The sequence below is a fragment of the Pleuronectes platessa genome, chromosome 12 (assembly GCF_947347685.1).
Source record: "Pleuronectes platessa chromosome 12, fPlePla1.1, whole genome shotgun sequence".
Classification (NCBI taxonomy): Eukaryota; Metazoa; Chordata; class Actinopteri; order Pleuronectiformes; family Pleuronectidae; genus Pleuronectes; species Pleuronectes platessa.
In genome coordinates this window covers 9449192-9468728 of record NC_070637.1, presented here as the reverse complement: position 1 = coordinate 9468728, position 19537 = coordinate 9449192, and the positions used below count along the sequence as shown (strand labels likewise).

Below are 19537 nucleotides of genomic sequence, written 5' to 3'. Positions count from 1 at the left end.
ATGAAATTTTATGACGTTTTTTCAATATTATGTATGAATATATTTGCACCCACAAAAAACAAAATGTGACATATTCTTCCTCGGATAGACATAAGCTCATAAGTTAATGGGGATTAGAGAAGAATGTAAAAGTCGTCGAAAGAAAACCATCGTTTTTTTTGATTGAACTGTAAAATATTTAGCAGGCACTGGTGCTAGCTGAAATCTGAATAGCCCCTGAAGTGCCCCTGTTCTGTTTATTTATTTATTCATTATTTTAATAAACTAGTCACTTGGTAACAAACTAGCAATAAATATGAGACATTGTTATGAAATATATTATTTAGCTATGTTGAAGAACACACTATGCTTGAACAAGGAACAATTTAAATATACTCAATGATAGCTATAGACCTAATAGTAAACAAGAGTTCACTCAAATGTGCACCTTACTGAATCAAGAATTGAGCATAGATGTTGGACATATAATTGGCCCCTCCGTGTAAATTGTGGTATATTAAGTCTTATTTAAAAAATGTTGTTATAGAATTTGAATAACAACATCTTATAAGTCATTGCCCCTTATAAATTGCTTTAAACATAAATATATATATATTTACTGTCCCTAGGTATCCAATAAACTCAGCATTATCAGTATCTTCCCCCAGTAATCCTTATCAGTCGGATTCTAGTTAAATCAAGTGTAATGTCAGTGTTTTGCATCTTGTTGTTTTTACTCAAACTTTATATTTGATAGATTTTCTTATTTGTTATGCCTATAACTTGACTCATATTTTTTATATATAATTTTTTTTACAAGAATCCAAGTTAAGTGACTGAGTCTAAACAGCAGCGTAACTGTTTGGGTGTTTGCATCACAGCCAAAGGTAAAATGGAAACGACAGATGAAGGTGCACCATTCTTAAGCTCACCTCTGCCAAAACAACCCCAGTGTTGGAGAAAACTTGTTTAGTGTCACCAACACACACATCAGCTGCACCAGACAAATGCAGAAACACACACTCAGGGTTTCCCCCAGAAAACTTGCTAAGCCTGGTGGTAGGGCCGCTAGAGAAGCCGACCGGCGGCCGACAAAAAAATGTTAAAAGTTGGCAGGAATTTTGAAATTATGACAATTGTTATTTTAAGACATTTATTAACAATACTTATTAATATTACATAATACAGTTTACAAAAAATAATAAATAAAATGAAAATAAATATTATCAATTAGTAAAATCTAAATGAATCTAAAAAAACTAGCCATTTCTGGTCACATTTAAAAGTAAAATAAATTAACATAAATAAAAAAGTGCAAACATGGCCAAGGGGGAACAGGGAACTCAGGGCCGGAAGAGGTATGCTGTGTGACCTCTTTTACTTCTTGCAAGTGATCCGTCTCGGCTTCTGAAAGAACTCCTCCAGAGCCTTACTGTAGTCAAGATCAGCCATAGAGGGACCATTTATTGTTATACAGAGGCAACCTGTTCCTGAGGTCTTTGGGTTAAATCCGCTACTTGGATGTTTCCCATCGCGACTCGCAGCAGGCTGCTCCGACATGCTAACATCCAACGTGCTAATATCCGACATGCTAACATCCGACGCGCTAACATCCGAAATGCTAACATCCGACGCGCTAACATCCGCGCTAACTAGCTCTGGCTCTGCCTCATCATCGAGCCCACGGCTCGCTGGCGATGCTCTCCGCTTGGCCTGGGGCTGAACGAGCGGCCTCCCCCGACTCCGGAAAAAGAAAGAGTCCAAGGTTTTTGTTACCCTTTCTCCGTGACATGTCGCGTGAAAGTTGTTGCGTGGTAGAGACGGGTCGTGGTTTTGGAGGTTCAGGTGATGGAAAATAAACCTGACCTCTTACCTTATGGGTTCACATACTGACCATAAGATGTCGCCATTGCGGTTTCAACCGTATCACCAGATGCGGTTAAAAGCGCAATGCCGTCTTTGGTATCATGTTTCTGGTGCATAACATTTTTTAATTTTAATTTTTTTTAATAAATAAACAAGCGACGCTTAGCCTGGCGGGGGGGCGGCGAGAAAAGCCTGGCGGCCCGCCAGGCCTATAAAGCACTTGGGGAAACCCTGCACACTCTTTTGGATGAGTCCAGGCTACTGGCAGGGATTTTGAATTTCACCTTAGCCAGGACTGTCCCACCCAGTGAACCATGCCGTCAGCAGTCATCACTATTACTTACTGCACTTCTGGCTGTCCACAGACACACTCGCACACAAACAGGAGGATGCTGGTGCGCTTGTGGGAATTTCCAGTAACCCGTAGAGCTGCTTCGTGTACAGGAAAACTTGGATTCGTGCATTTATTGAGAGAGTCTGTGAAAGACGAGTCCTATTCAAAACACAAGCAATCATGACAGAAATTAAATCATGAGTAACAGAGAAGTTAGTTGGCGTATCCATTTTCATTGGCTTTGGTTCATTCTTACATTCTTTAGGAAGTGGAGAGACTGGGATTGGATTGATATATTGATACTCGCATTTTAATGCAAACCAGGTACTAGTCTGTTATTTATTTGCTGTCACTGACGTTTTGCTTTTACTTAATTATTATCCTTGAGCTGTGTCAGTCTGTAAAACTGCAGTTGAATGTGGTGTACTTCCTCTTTACCCACCTCAAAGAAGGTCATTAGTATGTGTTTAAGTGGAGATTTTAGTTTTCTTGCTTTTTTTCCACCCTAACAAGAACAAGATTGCAGGAACAAAAAAAACTTAGTCTGAATTAAGTATACTCAAAGTATCAGCTATCAGCATTGTCTGTGAGATATATTTCCATTAATAAAACAAATCCAAGCTGGAGTCGGAAGAAAGAATGCATCTCATTATAATTCGCAGCCAGTGGTGAATATGGAATTTCATTATATAACCTCTTAATGTAAAGGGCATATTGCATAATTTACATCCTGTCTTTTCATTATTTACACACCCACACCCTACAAGTAGTCCTGTGGACCCTGTCCAGCTTATTTTGGTGGTTCTTCAGTGCTTGTATAGACCCCTGTTCTGCTCATTAGACAATGAACCAACAGCTGAAGGTTTCATAAATGAATGACACAGCTTGATTGTAGCATTTCCTTTTGAAATAGGATCTTTAAACTGTGGTGCGGCTGCATGAGGGCGAGAGCGACTGAGCAAAGCTGTCAATCACGGCTCCACTGTGGACACTGCCCACATGTCAGCCCTGATCTCATTAAAACTGTTTTTGGTCGTAAACGTGGAAGCGTGCTACGTTTGTCCTCCGGTCCTACAGGTCGGCTCGTCTGTAAACACACTGCTCTCAACCCTGGCGCTAGAAAAGAAGGACCACAGGCAATATTAGAGAGAATGGAAGAAAGATTTAAAGTTTCCACAGACACAAAACCCCCCCAGTAATTGATATCTGATGTGCATTTGGGATGTGTTAAGAGATAGGCATTTTTGACATCAGTGACGCTGCTTATTTAAGCTGTCACTATGTCCTCCTGCACTGAGAGCTGGAGTTGATAGGATAAATGTTTTCATTTGTGTAAATACAATCTTCCCTCTAATGCTCCTTTTGTGAATGTGGAGGCTGCATTTGATATGTGACACCTGAGTGAGAATAAAACTGGGAGCGATAAACTATGTACGACAGCAACGGAGACGTGTATGGTTTTCATTTATGCCTTTCTGAAAAAGTTGGTGACCCAGAGAACTAACTGTTTTTCTCTCTGTCCCCTTTCCCCCCACCCCCCGTCTCCCTCCACAGTTCCGGAGATTTCTCTGTGATTCACCACTAGAGGTATGTATTTCCTTTGGCCTGTTGACAGCGTAATAAAACTCCTTCTTAAGTGTCTCTTTTCAGCCATATGTGTTACCTGTAATGATTTTCCCCAGCGAAGGGAAGGTCATCCTGAAGGAAGTTACCATCAGAGATGAGGATAATGATTTGAAAATTGTGCAGTGTTACAGTTTAAATTTGTTCATCAAACACCCTCAAAAGTGGATAAACGTACTCTAGTTCCCCCTCATCCAGCACATACCGACCCGTGCACCTTTGCACTAGCTCTTCAAGGTTCCTCCATTTGGGAAAGAGGAGGGGGGTGTTGAAGGATTCTGGGAGGTGGTTTTGTTTCATATAGAAAGGGTTTTAATTTAGCTCTGGTGAAATAAAAACAGGGTGTTTATGGAGGAAAACTGTGAAATGTGGTGTCCAGATTGCATTTTTGCCTGTGGTCTTCGGACCAAACCTTTCCTCTGGCACTTCCTGACCCAACTGCTCTTCACTGTGTGGTGTAGCCCAGATTACAGGATGATCGGGCCGCTTTTGGGACATCAATTTGGAGACCTAACAGATGGCTGTTGGCCCTGTTGGCAAAGTGTTCTCGTCCATGGAAAGTTTGATATAAGCTTCTAGTGCATTAATTCATACAATATTGCTGGTATTCTATGTACAGATTAAAAAAAGATGTATGGTTATAGTATGAAGGATGCCTGTGGCACTCTGCTGACCCGAGTTAGCCCATGTGAGACTACAAGAGGACATTTTACAAAAAATTCAAAGATGATGAGATTCAATAGAAAATATTTTTGGCGGCACGCTATCCCTAGGTGCAACCCCTCGCCTGAATGTTCCGGAAATGTTCCTGTTGTTGTGAACGCTGGACAATTTCCTGCTGCTTTCTTCTGTTGTGAAAGGAAAATGTCCGGTCCCAGTTTTCTGGATATTTTCCGGATTTCATATCTGAAAACAGCTTCAATGATGCTGGTGAGCTGCTGCCATCAGAAGCGCTACTGGACGTGTTTGGTCAGGACAATTACACCAACAATTAGACTCAGGATGGGCACTTATAACAGCCTCTTTAATAGGATTGAGGTCCAAGAGCGCACACAGACGGACTGACACAGAGACACACAAACACAGTGACTCTGTGCTGCCCCGTGGGCCTCCTCAGGCCCTCACTAATGAACATCATTAGTGTTTATAGGAAACAAGCTTTTATCACCTCGTCAAGGCTGGCGTCCAGGCACGGCGAATTACACAGGTCTGCACACATACACACGTGTGTGCACACGTACAGTGGCACGCCGCCTCATATCTTCCTGATTTCTCTGTCCCCTCCTTTCAGACTGGTTCAGGGGGGCGTCCTCATTTGTTCGGCCTCCTTTCTCTCCCAACTTAGTTTTATTTCCTTCTTTGATCCCTCTCTCTCTCTCAGCCGCCTCCGAATGCTCTCCCTTCAGCGTTACTATGCGTGGCTTTCTGAGCTACCTCTGCGTGTTGGCCTCCATCTGTCTCCAATCAGAGTGCTATTAAAATACACACAGACACTCACCACATGGAGCTGCATACTGTGTGGTTCATCGCATCACATGTAAGCCTCTATTTATACAAATGTACGCAAAAGGCATACTCTCAAATTCAGCAGCTGAATGCAGCTAATTAGGGCCCAGGTTGTTCGACTTGCTTGTTTGTTGCAGTGCTCGGTTTTACGAAAATTGCAGAGGATTCATGCTGAAAGTCAGAGATAATTAAAATCAGCTCTCACAAAATATTTTGTTTTTCACATTTACATAAGCAAGTAGACAAATGAAACACATCTGTACTGTCTGATAAACAGTGGCACAACATTGCCTGCAAACATGATGAGCAGCAGTCATGCAGGTGCCTCTCGGTGCACTTCACCTTGTTGAGGTCAAAAAACTGTGGATTTTATGGGCTGTGTGGGGTTTATGCACTCATTCTGTTTCTATTTATTTTTCTTTACTGCCTTGTAATGTGTCAAACCAAGGGGCAAACACTCATTAACAGGGGTGTTCAACAGCTAGTCGCCACTTTTTCCCCAGGCCAATTCCCTGAAACTCTATGTATGTCCTATGTTTTGTCCTCTCTATGTCTCTCGCACAGGAAAATGTGGATGATTTTTAGTTTGTATAGTAACAGAGTAACGCCTCAGTAGAGAATGCACCAACTGCCATACCATAACACACACCCATATGAGACATGTACAGTGGTACATGCCTCATATGGTACATGTCTCGTATGTAAGCCAAAACCAGAAAAGTGTGCCAGCTGTATCTAGAGTAAAACAACAGGAGACTGCCAAATACTAAAATATGTTTCACTTTTACCTTAAATTCATGGGAGAGATAAGTATTTCAATATAGTTGTAATACAAGGTGCTCATCATGTGAGCTATGCTACACACTCAGCCTGCTTCAAGCTCTGGTTCTGTGTGTATTTGAGTTTGTGTATGGATGCACATTTGTGAGTGAAATGAGGAGAAGGCTACAAAATAGAAACATTCCAACATAATTGCTACACCAGTTACAGCTACAACAAACAACTCTATGTTGCAGATTCACAGTTAACAGGAAAAAAATAAACAAGTCATAACATGCTAAATACACATTCTAGATGTTTAGCCTTCTAGAAATCTAGGGGCAAGCGCCTTGAATCGAGTTTTCACCTAACGATAAGTAACTGCTGATGGAACGCTGTTTGTTCCTGGGACTTTTATCAGAAATCAAAAACTAGTTGGCAACTATAAAATCGGCTAAAAGTCATGGAGTGTGACCTATGGGCTTAAACCTGCACTAAAATCAATTCATAGCAATAGTGTTTGAAGATATGAATCTTATTAAAACGCTAAATAAATCAATGCGTGAGGAAAATTGATGTAAGTCAATCAAGAATGTACAAATTCATACATTTAAAATCATATGAAATTAAAATCAGTTGTAATTAACACCATCCCAAGCGCCACAAGAGATTGTGTAATTCACTGATTGTTGTTATGAAATGGGATATACTCATAGCTATATCCAACAATTTATTCTTTAACTAATATCTGCCACTTCCAAACTCTCTGAGGCACAAGCCAAACCTCTGTCCAGTCTGATCTTCCAAAGTGATGTTGAAAGCAGCTGCTCTGGTCAGCTGTTTTGTGGGTTTTCATCACATTGAATGAAATGTCGTCCTCTTTGTCCAAAGCGGGCTTTCAATCATTGTGCCTTTTCATCCACATACAGTGATGTTCTTTGAAGGGTTTTATTGCAAATAAAGCAAATGAAGTCATTTCTAAAAACATGAAATTAAAATGTTCAACATTTGGTTATTGCTTGGAGATGTTATGACATCATTTGAATAAAAAAATCATTATGAATTATCTTATGTAGCTTTACATACATTTCATTACACTTTCTGAAAGAAAATATATCAGTAGGATCTTCATACGGACCCATTTACAGAATGAGTATTTCTGGTTCAGTTAAAGTCTACCCTAATGTCTTTCTACGCCGGCTGAAACAAACATGCCGTATGTCACCTTCCCACTTTGTCAAGTTAAGCACTCTACTCACATGGGCCTGTATTTAGGCCATATGAGAACGATTTGGGGCTGCAGGGGAAGATCTGGGCTGGTTTGATGTGCTCCAGCGAATGTTTAGATTGTTGTCACAGTGGCAAGGACACAACCATTAGGCTGTCGTCTGAGGTGATGCATGGGTCACTCAGACAAGATCAGCCTTGAACATGCTATGAACTTCTAGACAATCATACACAGATTCATTCAGCCAATAGTTTTATTGGAACAACAGTCGCATTCCTATTATTGTGAGCAAGCATGTACACTTGAGGTGCGTAAGAAAAATCTCCCTCTCTTACAAGTACGGATCACCTCGTGCTCTTTCCTTTTACTTACAACTTCTAAATGACGCCAAGGGGCCTCCGACAAAGCCCCCAGTGTTTCTGGTGGGGGCAGACTGGTGCCAAGAAATAACAGGCTGCCTGCTTACACAGACTGACTGACAGTTTCCCCCTAACACACACACACACACACACACGCACACACATATCGAGTGCAGTGCTCCAGATGTGGTGCCCTTCATGAGTTACCCCCCACCCCAAAAAATAGCCATTCATTTTTATTTTTGAATCGTCCCTCCTTTTAGTTTGCCAGCAAAGTCACTTACAGCTAATGTGCACTAAACCCACATCATCTCTGGCTCATACCATACCCCAATAAGCCACAGCATTAAAACAGCTGGGTGTGTATGTGTGAGCTGTTTTCAAAGAGTTGAATCACTTATTTTTTATTTTGAAACTTATTAAAAAACCTTATATGGTAGCCTCAACTATTTTCTATGGCCTCATCGGTTGACTAAGGAAAACAAAATTTCTGTTTTATTGTTGTGGCTGTTTTAATGTTGTCCTGTGATATGAGTACCATTTAGGCCAGATGTGGGGAGCCTTTTACCTATCAAGAGTCATTACAATTTTTACAACATCCTTTTGGAGCTATACTGCTTTATCAAACCCATAAATTACACTGATCTCTCTTATTGTGATAGCTGGAATTGCTTCTCTTTGGTGTCTGATGTCAGATGGTAGTGATGGTCATGCTATTGGCTGCTGGTTTTCTAGCTTGGCAAGAGTCTTTTCTTGAAAGGAACTGCTAATACCAGGCAGTCGGAAATTCAAAATCCTCAGGGACATACAGTGCCTTGCATAAGTATTCACCCCCTTTGGACTTTTCTACATTTTGTCATGGTATAACCACAGATTAAAATTTATTTCATCGTGAGTTTATGTAATGGACCAACACAAAATAGTGCATCATTTGGAAGTGGGGGGAAATATTACATGGATTTCACAATTATTTACAAATAAAAATCTGAAAAGTGTTGAGTGCATATGTATTCACCCCCTTTACTGTGAAACCCCTAACAAAGATCTGGTGCGACCAATTGCATTCACAAGTCACATTTGCAAGTCACATAATTAGTAAATAGGGTCCACCTGTCTGCAATTTATTCTCAGTATAAATACACCTGTTCTGTGACGGACTCAGAGTTTGTTGGAGATCATTACTGAACAAACAGCATCATGAAGACCAAGGAGCTCACCAAACAGGTCAGGGAGAAAGTTGTGGAGAAATAAGAAGCAGGGTTAGGTTATAAAAAAATATCCAGAGCTTTGAACATCTCTCTGAGCACCATAAAATCCATCATAAGAAAATGGAAAGAATATGGCACAACCGCAAACCTACCAAGAGGAGGCCGTCCACCCAAACTGAAGAGTCAGACAAGGAGAAAATTAATCAGAGAAGCAACCAGGAGGCCCATGGTTACTCTGGAGGAGTTGCAGAGATCCACAGCTGAGGTGGGAGAATCTGTCCACAGGACAACTATAAGTCGTCTACTCCACAAATCTGGCCTTTATGGAAGAGTGGCAAGAAGAAAGCCATTGTTGAAAAGGATCCATAAAAAATCCCGTTTGGAGTTTGCCAGAAGCCATGTGGGAGACACAGCAAACATGTGGAAGAAGGTGCTCTGGTCAGATGAGACCAAAATTGAACTTTTTGGCCTCAATGCAAAACGCTATGTGTGGCGAAAACCCAACACTGCCCATCACCCTGAGCACACCATCCCAACAGTGAAACATGGTGGTGGTAGCATCATGCTGTGGGGATGCTTCTCTTCACCGGGTACAGGGAAACTGGTCAGAATAGAGGGAAAGATGGATGGAGCCAAATACAGGGAAATCCTTGAAGAAAATCTGATGCAGTCTGCAGAAGACTTGAGACTGGAGCGGAGGTTCATCTTCCAGCAGGACAATGACCCTAAACATACAGCCAGAGCTACAAAGGAATGGTTTGGATTAAAGAATGTTAATGTCTTAAAATGGCCCAGTCAAAGCTCAGACCTCAATCCAATAGAGAATCTATGGCAAGACTTGAAGATTGCGGTTCACAGACGGTCTCCATCCAATCTGACTGAGCTTCATCTTTTTTGCCAAGAAGAATGGACAAACCTTTCCATCTCTAGATGTGCAAAACTGGTAGAGACATACCCCAAAAGACTTGCAGCTGTAATTGCAGCGAAAGGGGGTTCTACCAAGTATTGACACAGGGGGGTGAATACTTATGCACCCAACAGATGTCAACTTTTTTGTTCTCATTATTGTTTGTGTCACAATAAAATTTATTTTGCACCTCCAAAGTACTATGCATGTTTTGTTGATCAAACGGGAAAAAGTTTATTTAAGTCTATTTGAATTCCAGTTAGTAACAGTACATAATGGGAAAAAGTCCAAGGGGGGTGAATACTTATGCAAGGCACTGTACATATAGTCAGAACTCCAGAAGGAGCCTGTTGCACTTAGCTTTGAGCTCATCATTCCTCTGCAGGATGAATTTGTGTTATAGATTGAAAGACACATATATTTCCACATTGAACAATTTAGAAAATAAGTTTAATTATTTTATTGACATTTCATGTCCTGAAAACTCTTGCCAAATGCCTGAAGGAGTTTTGCAAACTCATCAGCATAGTCAGACGTCATAGCAGCCCTTTGTTCTTTCACAGTAGGAAAACACAGTGTTACCTTTCTCCAGTTGTATTTGACACAGCATGCAGTGTTTGCAAAGAAAGCAGTTCCTCCCTCATATGAAACCTGGCAGTGATCCCATGCACAAAAATGGTTAGTTGGACCGTTTATTCTGTTGTTTCATCACTGGCCAGAGAGAAAACCCTCCCAGCACTACATTGTTTGTGTAAGAAAGCTGTTTGTTGCTCACATGAACTCCACCAAAGAGCGTTAACTTTATCCAAACACATTTGTTTCTTTTCGTCATCTATGTTTTGAGATTGGCCTTTTTCATCATTGAGAGTTGTCCCGTGAAACAAGACACAATGTGTTGTCATTTACCTAACAAAAAAATTGCTTGTTCATTTGTCTTGGAAAGTGCAACTTTCCACATCTGCTTTTATTGCCTTGACAGCTACATACTGTATGTTGTGTTCACCCTGACGGTGACTTGAGAGGCATACAGCTGGAAGGGACCACCCTGAAGGACGCGTTAGCTTGCATGTGTTATTTTTCTTTTATTGCAGAAAAAAATGTAATTGCTGTCATAAATTATTTTTTGTATTTCTCAGTTGCTTTTTTGGTTATATGATTTGCCTCGTGGGCCGGATCAAACTGTCTTGCAGGCTGAAAATGGCCCAGAGGCCGTATGTTGCCCTCCCCTAATTTAGATGGTATAATCATCCCTTCCAACCCAATTACCCACACGCATTAAAAAAATAAATGGACTCTAGTTTTCATTGTGGCAGACGGGTACTAACACCTGGGTGTCCAAGGGCCTGAGCTTGAGGGAAATAGTTTTATTTTGATTACTAGTGCTGCTTAAGAAAAATGTACAATGTGCTAAGAAGGAATGTGGCACAGGGTCAACTCATTGGTGATGTTCAGTTCTCTGGGGTCGTGGAGTTGTGCTGTGTGTGTGTGTCTGTGTGTGTGAGAGTCTCATTTCTGTTTGGTCAGAATATGGGCCGAGAGTACGTACTGGGTAGCCGAGCTAGTCCTCTCACTGTTGTGATAACTAGCAGGACCTGATCTATTTAACTGGCTCCAGATGAATGTTTGCAAAGGAGAAGGATCCAGTTACACACACACAGACACATGCACACACATACGCAAACACGACCCAAGACCCTGGCTTAATATGACTTTTAACCCTAACCCCAAGCCTCCCGTCTTAACCCTCTGTGATAAAAGCAGTCCAGCCACTTGATTGAAAAACCCAGCATGTGGATTCATATGAGAAACTCAATGTGTGTCAAGCACTTAACTGTTTTATTAACGGGGCCGACTTAAGCATGCGGGTGTATACTGACACCCACATTCTTTCATGCCACATGGAGAGACAGGAGACAGACGCATATAGGAGAAAGCTGGGTAATACTTCACCACCGCCTGGTGAAATGGATTTTGCTCATGCAGGGTCTTTTATTAAAAACTCTTCCCCTGGAGTGTTTCTGTGGCCAATTCCCTCTCCCCCCAACTCCACCGACTCCTGCTCTCGCTCCACATTTGGGAGCCATTAGCAGGCTGAACGTGAGGCTACTGTACACCCCCACACATAAAGCGTGAGGCCTGACTGAGAAAAGCCCGGGCTATAATACACCGCCGTGCAGGTGTGCGTGTGTGTGTATAAGACGGTGAAAGTTGATCTGTGCAAGAAAGTGAAAACAGCCCTCTTCCATACACTCATTCCATATTCTCATTCCACTATGATTTTTATGTTTTACATTGAACCTATATTGCCGCCAGAGGACCATTATTGTTTTGACCAGTGACCACCTTCTCTTACTGTTTTTCTCGCTTTGCTTCTCTCCAGGCAGAGTACTCTCCTGATGGGCCTGAGGTTGGCTACGGCTCCTTCCATCAGCAATACTGGCTGGACGGACGCCTTGTGGCTGTGGGGGTGATCGATATCTTGCCCACCTGCGTGTCCTCTGTGTACCTGTACTACCACCCAGACTCTGCTTCACTGTCTCTGGGCTCCTACTCTGCTCTCAGGTTGGTTTCTCGAACACAGACGAGCCAAATCGTCCCTTCTCTCTCGTTTCGAAAGCTTTCTGATTTTTGTTTTCAGTTTAATAGATGATGATAAAGATGAGTAGTAGCCTCCTTTGGCCCTTTCCAGCTTCTTTGTCAGATGTGACCCAGATTGTGATGTATGACGCAGTAAAGCCTTTGCACTGTCTGAATCATTCACTGTAATAATACTCTGTCTTAAGGGTAATTATTTGTCAGAAGCAACATGTAGATCGTTTCAGGAGGGAAACTGCTGTGCTTCTCATTGTTGATCGCTCCCTTCTTTTCTAATTTTCTAATTTCTTTGTTCTTTCTTTTCTTCCTCCTCCCTTCTCATTCCCTCACATTTGCCCTCCCCATAACCTGCTCTCCCCCAGACTCTTGATCTTTTCAGCTCCTCCCAAACTTTATCTTTGCTTAGAACTGTATACTATAAGTGCCATAATACTCGAGGTTGGGAAACATACCTCCTTCCCTCGCACTTGATTGTTTGAGGCAGTGGTCTGTTTGTGGTTCAGCTGACGACAGTTCTCTGTGCCAAGATGAAATAAGAGAACACACACGTACATTGCAGGGGCACATATCTGGTGTTTCCTGTAAAAAAGTAACCCAATGATGTGAGAAAGGCTTTTAAAGATGTTTCTGCACAGATGTGCGCGACTGAGCGATCTCTGCTTGAAACTGGTGTGCACAGGTATTAGTGGTCATACATGTGCGTCATGCACTAAGTCAGCCCGGCAGTTAAAACAGTTAGGCTGTGCTTATGGAACACCCTGTCCATCGCAAAGCACACAGTTCCCCATCACTTATTATTTTAAGAGTCTGACTCCAAGTGTAACACAGAGTGCTCGGTGTTTGGAAGAGGCTTGGAGAAAGAAGGGAGCGTGTTTTCAGACACCAGACTCCAGTTCTTTGATCAGCTCTGGACACTCCCTGGTCTGCTTGGCTTGGCTGAGTCTGTCCAACTCATGGTACAGAATGCATGTCTGCATCCAGTTTGAGGGATTTTCACAAAGATCCCAGTGGGATCCTTAATTTGTCGAACATTTGTTTCCCAGTTGCCATTAGGGACAAAAGATAGAGTTTATATTATGTTACAGTTGGGGTTAAATATGTATGTTAGGCATTATAGTAGTTCAAAAACAGGTACAGAGCTGTCTTTTGTGCAACTCTGTGTGTTTATGTTATTCAGCAGAAGAAACAGGAGAGGGGGATGTTGAGAAATGTCTTGCAGGAGTGTGGCTGCTTGGGCCTGAGGAAAGGAGGAGGAGGAGGAGAAGAAAAGAGGCACATAATAAAGTCCCAGAGGCTCTGTGTTGGAAACCCAGCTGGTGTCCTACCTGGATCACTTTCTTATGGGGATCTCCTGATTATGTTGTGTTGTCCGTTAAACTGATCTAAGTATTTTTTGATTTGACATCCAATCCAATATTTGTTATACACATGTATATTTTCATGCACACACCCTACAGTAAGCCTGTATTAAAACAAGTAAAACTAATTTGATTTTTGAAAGCGAGAAACATCAGTTTTTAAATAAGTGAAACCTGGATTACATCTTTCCGTTAATGATTTATTATGATACTTTGTGTAGGGTCCCATGTCGTATATAATTCTTGAAGAAAATAATGCAGTTACAACAACACTTTTGAAGTGTTGCACCTGCAAAATAAAGCAGGTGTAAAGCAACGTTTTCTTTAATACCCAAACCGCTTCATACACATGTTGCAGCATGCTTTCATATTGTTGACTGGAACTGCAAACTGCTGTTATGTTAATTCTGTGCAATTCTGTGCAGCTGATTTTAAGTTTTTTAAAAACCCTGATGGAGCTACTTTGCTAGAGCAAACAAACAGGGGGTTGAAAATGATTGGATCAGCTTCTGCGTTTGCCATTTCTTTTCCATCAAATCTGTATGGCCCCAACTTAATCCTGCAGACTGACTTGGGACATCCCTAGTAATTTATATTAGGAACACACAGTTGCAGTGTGATTTCCAGCAAATCTCCTTCAGCTAAACAAGCCTCTGTGTGCTTCCCTTCGCTATAGCTCACTTTGCATTTTATATCTAGCTAATCAACACTATTCCTGTAGTATTTTGTAATGAAATGTTTCCACATGCATGTGAGGCTGCAGTAAGCACCTCGTGTTGTGCACCATTATGGGCCCTTTGTGTCTGGGTGTGTATGTGTATGCACATCAGTATGAGCGAAGCTGTGCGGGAGCAGAGGGCTTGATAATTGGCTTGTGCTGGAGTGTCAGATGGCTGAAGAGGGGATAATGGTGGACTCAAGCTGCTGCCATGGGGGTTGAGGTGGGGGTGTGAAGGCTTCAAGTGAAGGTGGGGGTGCAGGGCTTTTTGTGAATGGGCCCCTCGCCTCTCTTGACCCCCCTCCCCCAATTCAGGCTTGCCGGGCCCTTTTGTGGAGAGGGGATGGGAACCCAGGAACCTGGCAGCAAGCGGGTGACCTTCTAGCACCTCGCTCTAGCTGCCTCTCTTCTGTCTCCCTTTCTCTTTCTTGACCCTCCTCTTTTATATTCTCCTCCTGCTCTCTCTCCCTCTCCCTCTCCCCCTCCCTGGCTTGGCCTGCTTTGTCCCATGTCTTATTTTCAGTGCATCCATTTTATTTTAAGGCCTCTTTTCTCTCTCTCTCCTAAGTGTTGTAAGAAAGGGAAGGCTCCCCGTTCCATTTGAGCGGGTGAAACACGGAGGGGTGGAAGGAAGAGTGAAACAAAAAGCGAGAAGAAAGAGGAGCTGGAATTTAGTTATGGAATAGTGAAGGAAATGGTGGAGGGAAAGGGGGGGAAAAAGGCTTTTACTAAAAGGATGCAATTAAGGAAGAAACTATTGATGAAAAATAAAGCCAGCAAGACATTTACTGTATTTGAAGAAGCTGAATAAATCTTCCAGGTTCTAAATCTTTATTTAATGCGCTCTATCCCTCTTTCTTCACCACCTTCTTTTCCATCCAAGGACTCAATGCTGTTAGAGAAGGCAGTTGTTTTTGTGTAATGAAATGAGACCAAGAAAAGCTGCCTTTTTGAGAGTGGGTGTTTACTTCCTCGGCTTGGGCACTGCTCTAGGTAGAGCTGCAAATGCCTGTTTTATTTTCTTCATGTTCATTTACACATAAAGAATTATATTCTTCAATATATTCAAAATGAACCTTCACTACGTCTGGATGTGGATATATTTGTGCTTCTAAAACACAATGAAAACTATTTTGCTTTAATTCCCACAAACTTTATATAATGTATGTTTAAAATTATGTAGTTTGTTTTGTTGACATAAACAAATTGAAAATTCAATGCAAACATGATTATGCATGATTTGATTGTGATTATGATAGTAAATCTTAAACCCGTGCTCACTGCAGTGCATCTCCATCCGGGATTGACAAAAAAAACTGTAAACTTCAGCCATCATACCATGAAATAAACACCAACCGACAACTGTGTGTGTGTGTGTGTGTGTAGGCGTGTGTGCGTGCGTGCTGTTTCTGAAGGAATGAAGCATGTGCGTGTCTTTGCAGTCCTCCTCTGAACAGGTATGTTTCTGTGTATTCCACCACAGGGAGATTGCTTTCACTCGCCAGCTGCAGAAACAGTCCCCCAAGCTGTCCTACTACTACCTGGGCTTCTACATACACTCCTGTCCCAAGATGCGTTATAAGGTATGAATTACTGCAACACAGTTCTCATGTTTTAAACTGTGTATAACACCATCTCCATATATGATCTTGATGTTGTCACAAAATTACATTCAAATTGGAAAAAAAAAAAAACTGTGTACCCACAAGGTTGATACAGAATAAGTTTTTCTAAGTTTACATTGTATTTTTTTACTTAGTCTCACAGTAGTTGTACATTTTGATATTTGAAATTTTCGGGAAGAATGACAGGACTTTTGGTATACCAGCTCATAGTCTGACTAAAACCTTTACTGGTTTTGTCTTGGCCATAAGAAAAGCTGATGGCATCACTGACAATTTTATGTTCCTCTTCTGTCTGTAAATTCTTATTTCTTTTAAACTGATAATGACAACTGGTTCATATGGATGGACAGTTTTTAAAAGTAATTTTCCAAGCTTTGTTTATAATATTTCACTGAAACGTCCCTCGCTCCCCAAAAATGTCACAATGAACGATGACTAACATTTTGATGAGCAAGCCCATTTTGCATGAGACAAATATTTCTGCTCTGTCTGTTTCTTGTTTTGATGTTTCACACTGAGCTTCACTTCCACAGCATCTCTCTGTACATGAGAGATGATCTGTTCTGGATTGTCAGTGTAACAGGACAGACAGTAAGACCGTGTTTCATGGGCTCATCAGGATGATGCTGCTATGCATGTGCACAATCAGACAACAGTCAAAAATAAAGGTTATCAAATAGAAACTTTTAGAAAATAATTGATATGTAAGTATAACAGGACACAGAGAAGTGCACTGAAGTTAAACTGTTCCATTGGCAAATCAGGATGATGCCAGGCTGTGGCAATTTCAAGATAGGTGTTGATCACTGTCAGATATTTTTGTCTCTATTGAGATAGAATAGAAAAGTATTCCTTTTATTGCAGAGTGTAACAAAATTAAGAAGCCGTGTTTTACACACCAGACAAAAGTTAAATAGCGAAAGACTTATAAAGATAAATGTATATTGATAAATATCTATATGTTCAAATTATGTGTACAGGTGTGCCTCATAAAAACTGTACATATCTTATTGATGTTAAGGATTGCTTATTTACTTTAAGAAGATACAGTAAAAACGTGTGTGGTGCTGCTAAATCTAAACATAGAAATTCAATATACATACATTTAAGGTTCATTATATTCTCAGTTTCAAATGGGAAGGTTGTTAAACCTAAACAGCGTATTCATATGACATAAACCCAAAGATAAACAAGGAGAAATATTAAGTAATTTGATGGAGGGAATCCGCGTATAGACAGAGAGAGTTCCAGGGGAAAAAGGGATGGAGGGGAGGTACAAGGAATGAAGAGAGGACAGGCCTGCTGAAGACATTAAAGGTTGAGAGGGAGGTCAGGCCTGTAACAGCAGCGCACAAGCAAGAGATGTGCAGCTCATATACAGAGATATATATGTGTATTTTTTACACGCATATAATCGGTGCCCTTTAGATCCTGCGATTCACCAACATTCACAACAAACAGCACTTAAAGATCCATCACGTTAGGAGGACAGTAGAAGAAAGCAATTCCATTAGTTTGGCCAAGATTGACCAAGTTTTACCATTCATCTCTTTCTCTCTTTCATTTACTAATTCCTCTATTTCTCTGTCATTTCATTCAGATTTTCCCTGAGCTTTTATTTTGTGCCCATGGGAGAGTGATGTCTTGTTGGGGATTATGGCAAAGTGCCACATCTTTGTATCCATTTACATCTTGTTTTAGCGTTTGCATAGTGCTCTGCCCATTTTCTCTCTCTCTCTCTGTGTGTGTGTGTGTGTGTGTGTGTGTGTGTGTGTGTGTGTGTGTGCGTGTGTGTGTGCTCTGCTTATGCGCCTGTGCGTTGAATCTTGATCACAGTGTTTGTCTGAGACCGCTGTTACCACAGCACCTAACCCCCCCTCCCTGTGCTGGCATTTACTCCTCAACCCCCCATATCTGTTTTTGTGTGTCGGCCACTGCAGTGTCTTGTTCACAACCTCCCCACTTTTTCCCATTTTTCTCTTTTTGGAGGAACACAGTACAAGGGTGAGAAGGTTGCCCAGTTCCCACCTTTGGGCTCTCAAACTCCCACAGAAACACACCCACGCTCAAACACACTCCCACCGCATGCACAGTCTCTCACTCCATTGTCTGATTTGCATATGAGGCAGAGTAGTTCATTAATGCACAGACATACCGTGGAATTGTTCCAGTCTCTAAAATGGGGGAGCCCCTAAACTCCACTGTTATTCTGCAGGGGGTTTACTGGATCTGGATCTCAGTCCTGCTGCTTGCTTCTTTAAGGACCAAAACACCAACACTTGAACCCCGCTGGACACCACTCAAGCTCCTTCAATACTACTCCCTCTCTCCATTTTATCCATCCACCCCCTCTTTTCCACTTGCCACTTCTTTGGGAACTCTCTGTACCCATCGCTTTCTAAGACCAAATCCAAAGTAATGTGGAGATGTTTCAAAACAAAATGGCCCCTTCTTTTTGGACCCTCTGTGCATTCTAGGTGGGGTTTGGATAAATATAAAATACTAAATAACAAGAAAGACTGTATATCTCCGCCAAGCCCCAACAGTCCCCTTAAATTCAATCAAGCAGGACTAAGCTTCACACACTTTCATCAAGATCCATGAAAGATTCCCTGTGAACACTGAAAATGTTTTTTTTTAAAGTATGAGGAAAACATACGCTAATCTTTTAAGAGCGATTTAAAAATTTGATCATGCTTTATTTAAACATTTTTATTTGAACAGAAATGTTTTTGGGAACAAATTCTAAAAACACTAAGTGTGTATAGGAAACATTCAACTTGAGATGTGTGATTCAAATCACAGTGAAGTCATCAATCGTTTTGAATTTCAGAAGCTTTGTGGACCTTATTTAACTCCACTAAAATGCTATACTGATAATAAAACTAAAACCAGTTTCCTCGCTGGTGCTCTAATTCCTTGAGGAGTAATTGAGCTGCATTGTTTGTGTAACTGATACCAGTGGCATTGTGAACTAATTTTTGAAAACTAGTAGTAAGTTAACACTTTAAGCCTCCACCTGAGCTGTTGCCTTTTGTGTTCAGGATTGGAAAGTGTAAAGCTCCAGTCTGAGACTGGACTCTGTGTATTCTTGTGTTGGGAAGAAAGTCCTTTCTGCCAGGTCACATCCCTGCATGCCCAGGGGAACTGCGCCATGTGCAATGGGATGAAAACATCTTAGCAGTGCCAAAGCCTGGACATGGTCCTGTAGTGCAGCCTTAAAGGGTCCTAGAAGACTTGGAGTCCAGCCAGGAACAGAGGACTGCCTGGCCAGTGTCAGGCCCTCTCCTTTGTTCTCATTGCTGGGACGGAGCGTCCCACAGAGCCTTGTTGGTTTGGCTATTGGATTCAGAGTTAGACGTGACATCCTGCCCCTGGCTACTGTCCCTAGTCCTTTGGCCCTCCCTGGCCCTCCCTCGCCCTCTGATGTTGAGCTGTAGAGAGCAGAAGGTGAAGCAGTTGGAGGCTAAGA

General features: G+C 41.6%; 1 protein-coding gene across 5 annotated transcripts in view; it reads left to right on the top strand.

Annotated features, from left to right (window-relative positions):
* LOC128453440 (arginyl-tRNA--protein transferase 1) overlaps positions 1-19537 on the top strand; it is a 54865-nt gene that overhangs the window by 17148 nt on the left and 18180 nt on the right. For all 5 annotated transcript variants that reach the window (XM_053436342.1, XM_053436341.1, XM_053436343.1 and 2 more), the window contains 3 exons: positions 3734-3766; positions 12150-12331; positions 15924-16023. In XM_053436342.1, the coding sequence (XP_053292317.1) occupies positions 3734-3766; positions 12150-12331; positions 15924-16023 (315 nt within the window). The remainder of the gene's footprint in view (positions 1-3733; positions 3767-12149; positions 12332-15923; positions 16024-19537) is intronic.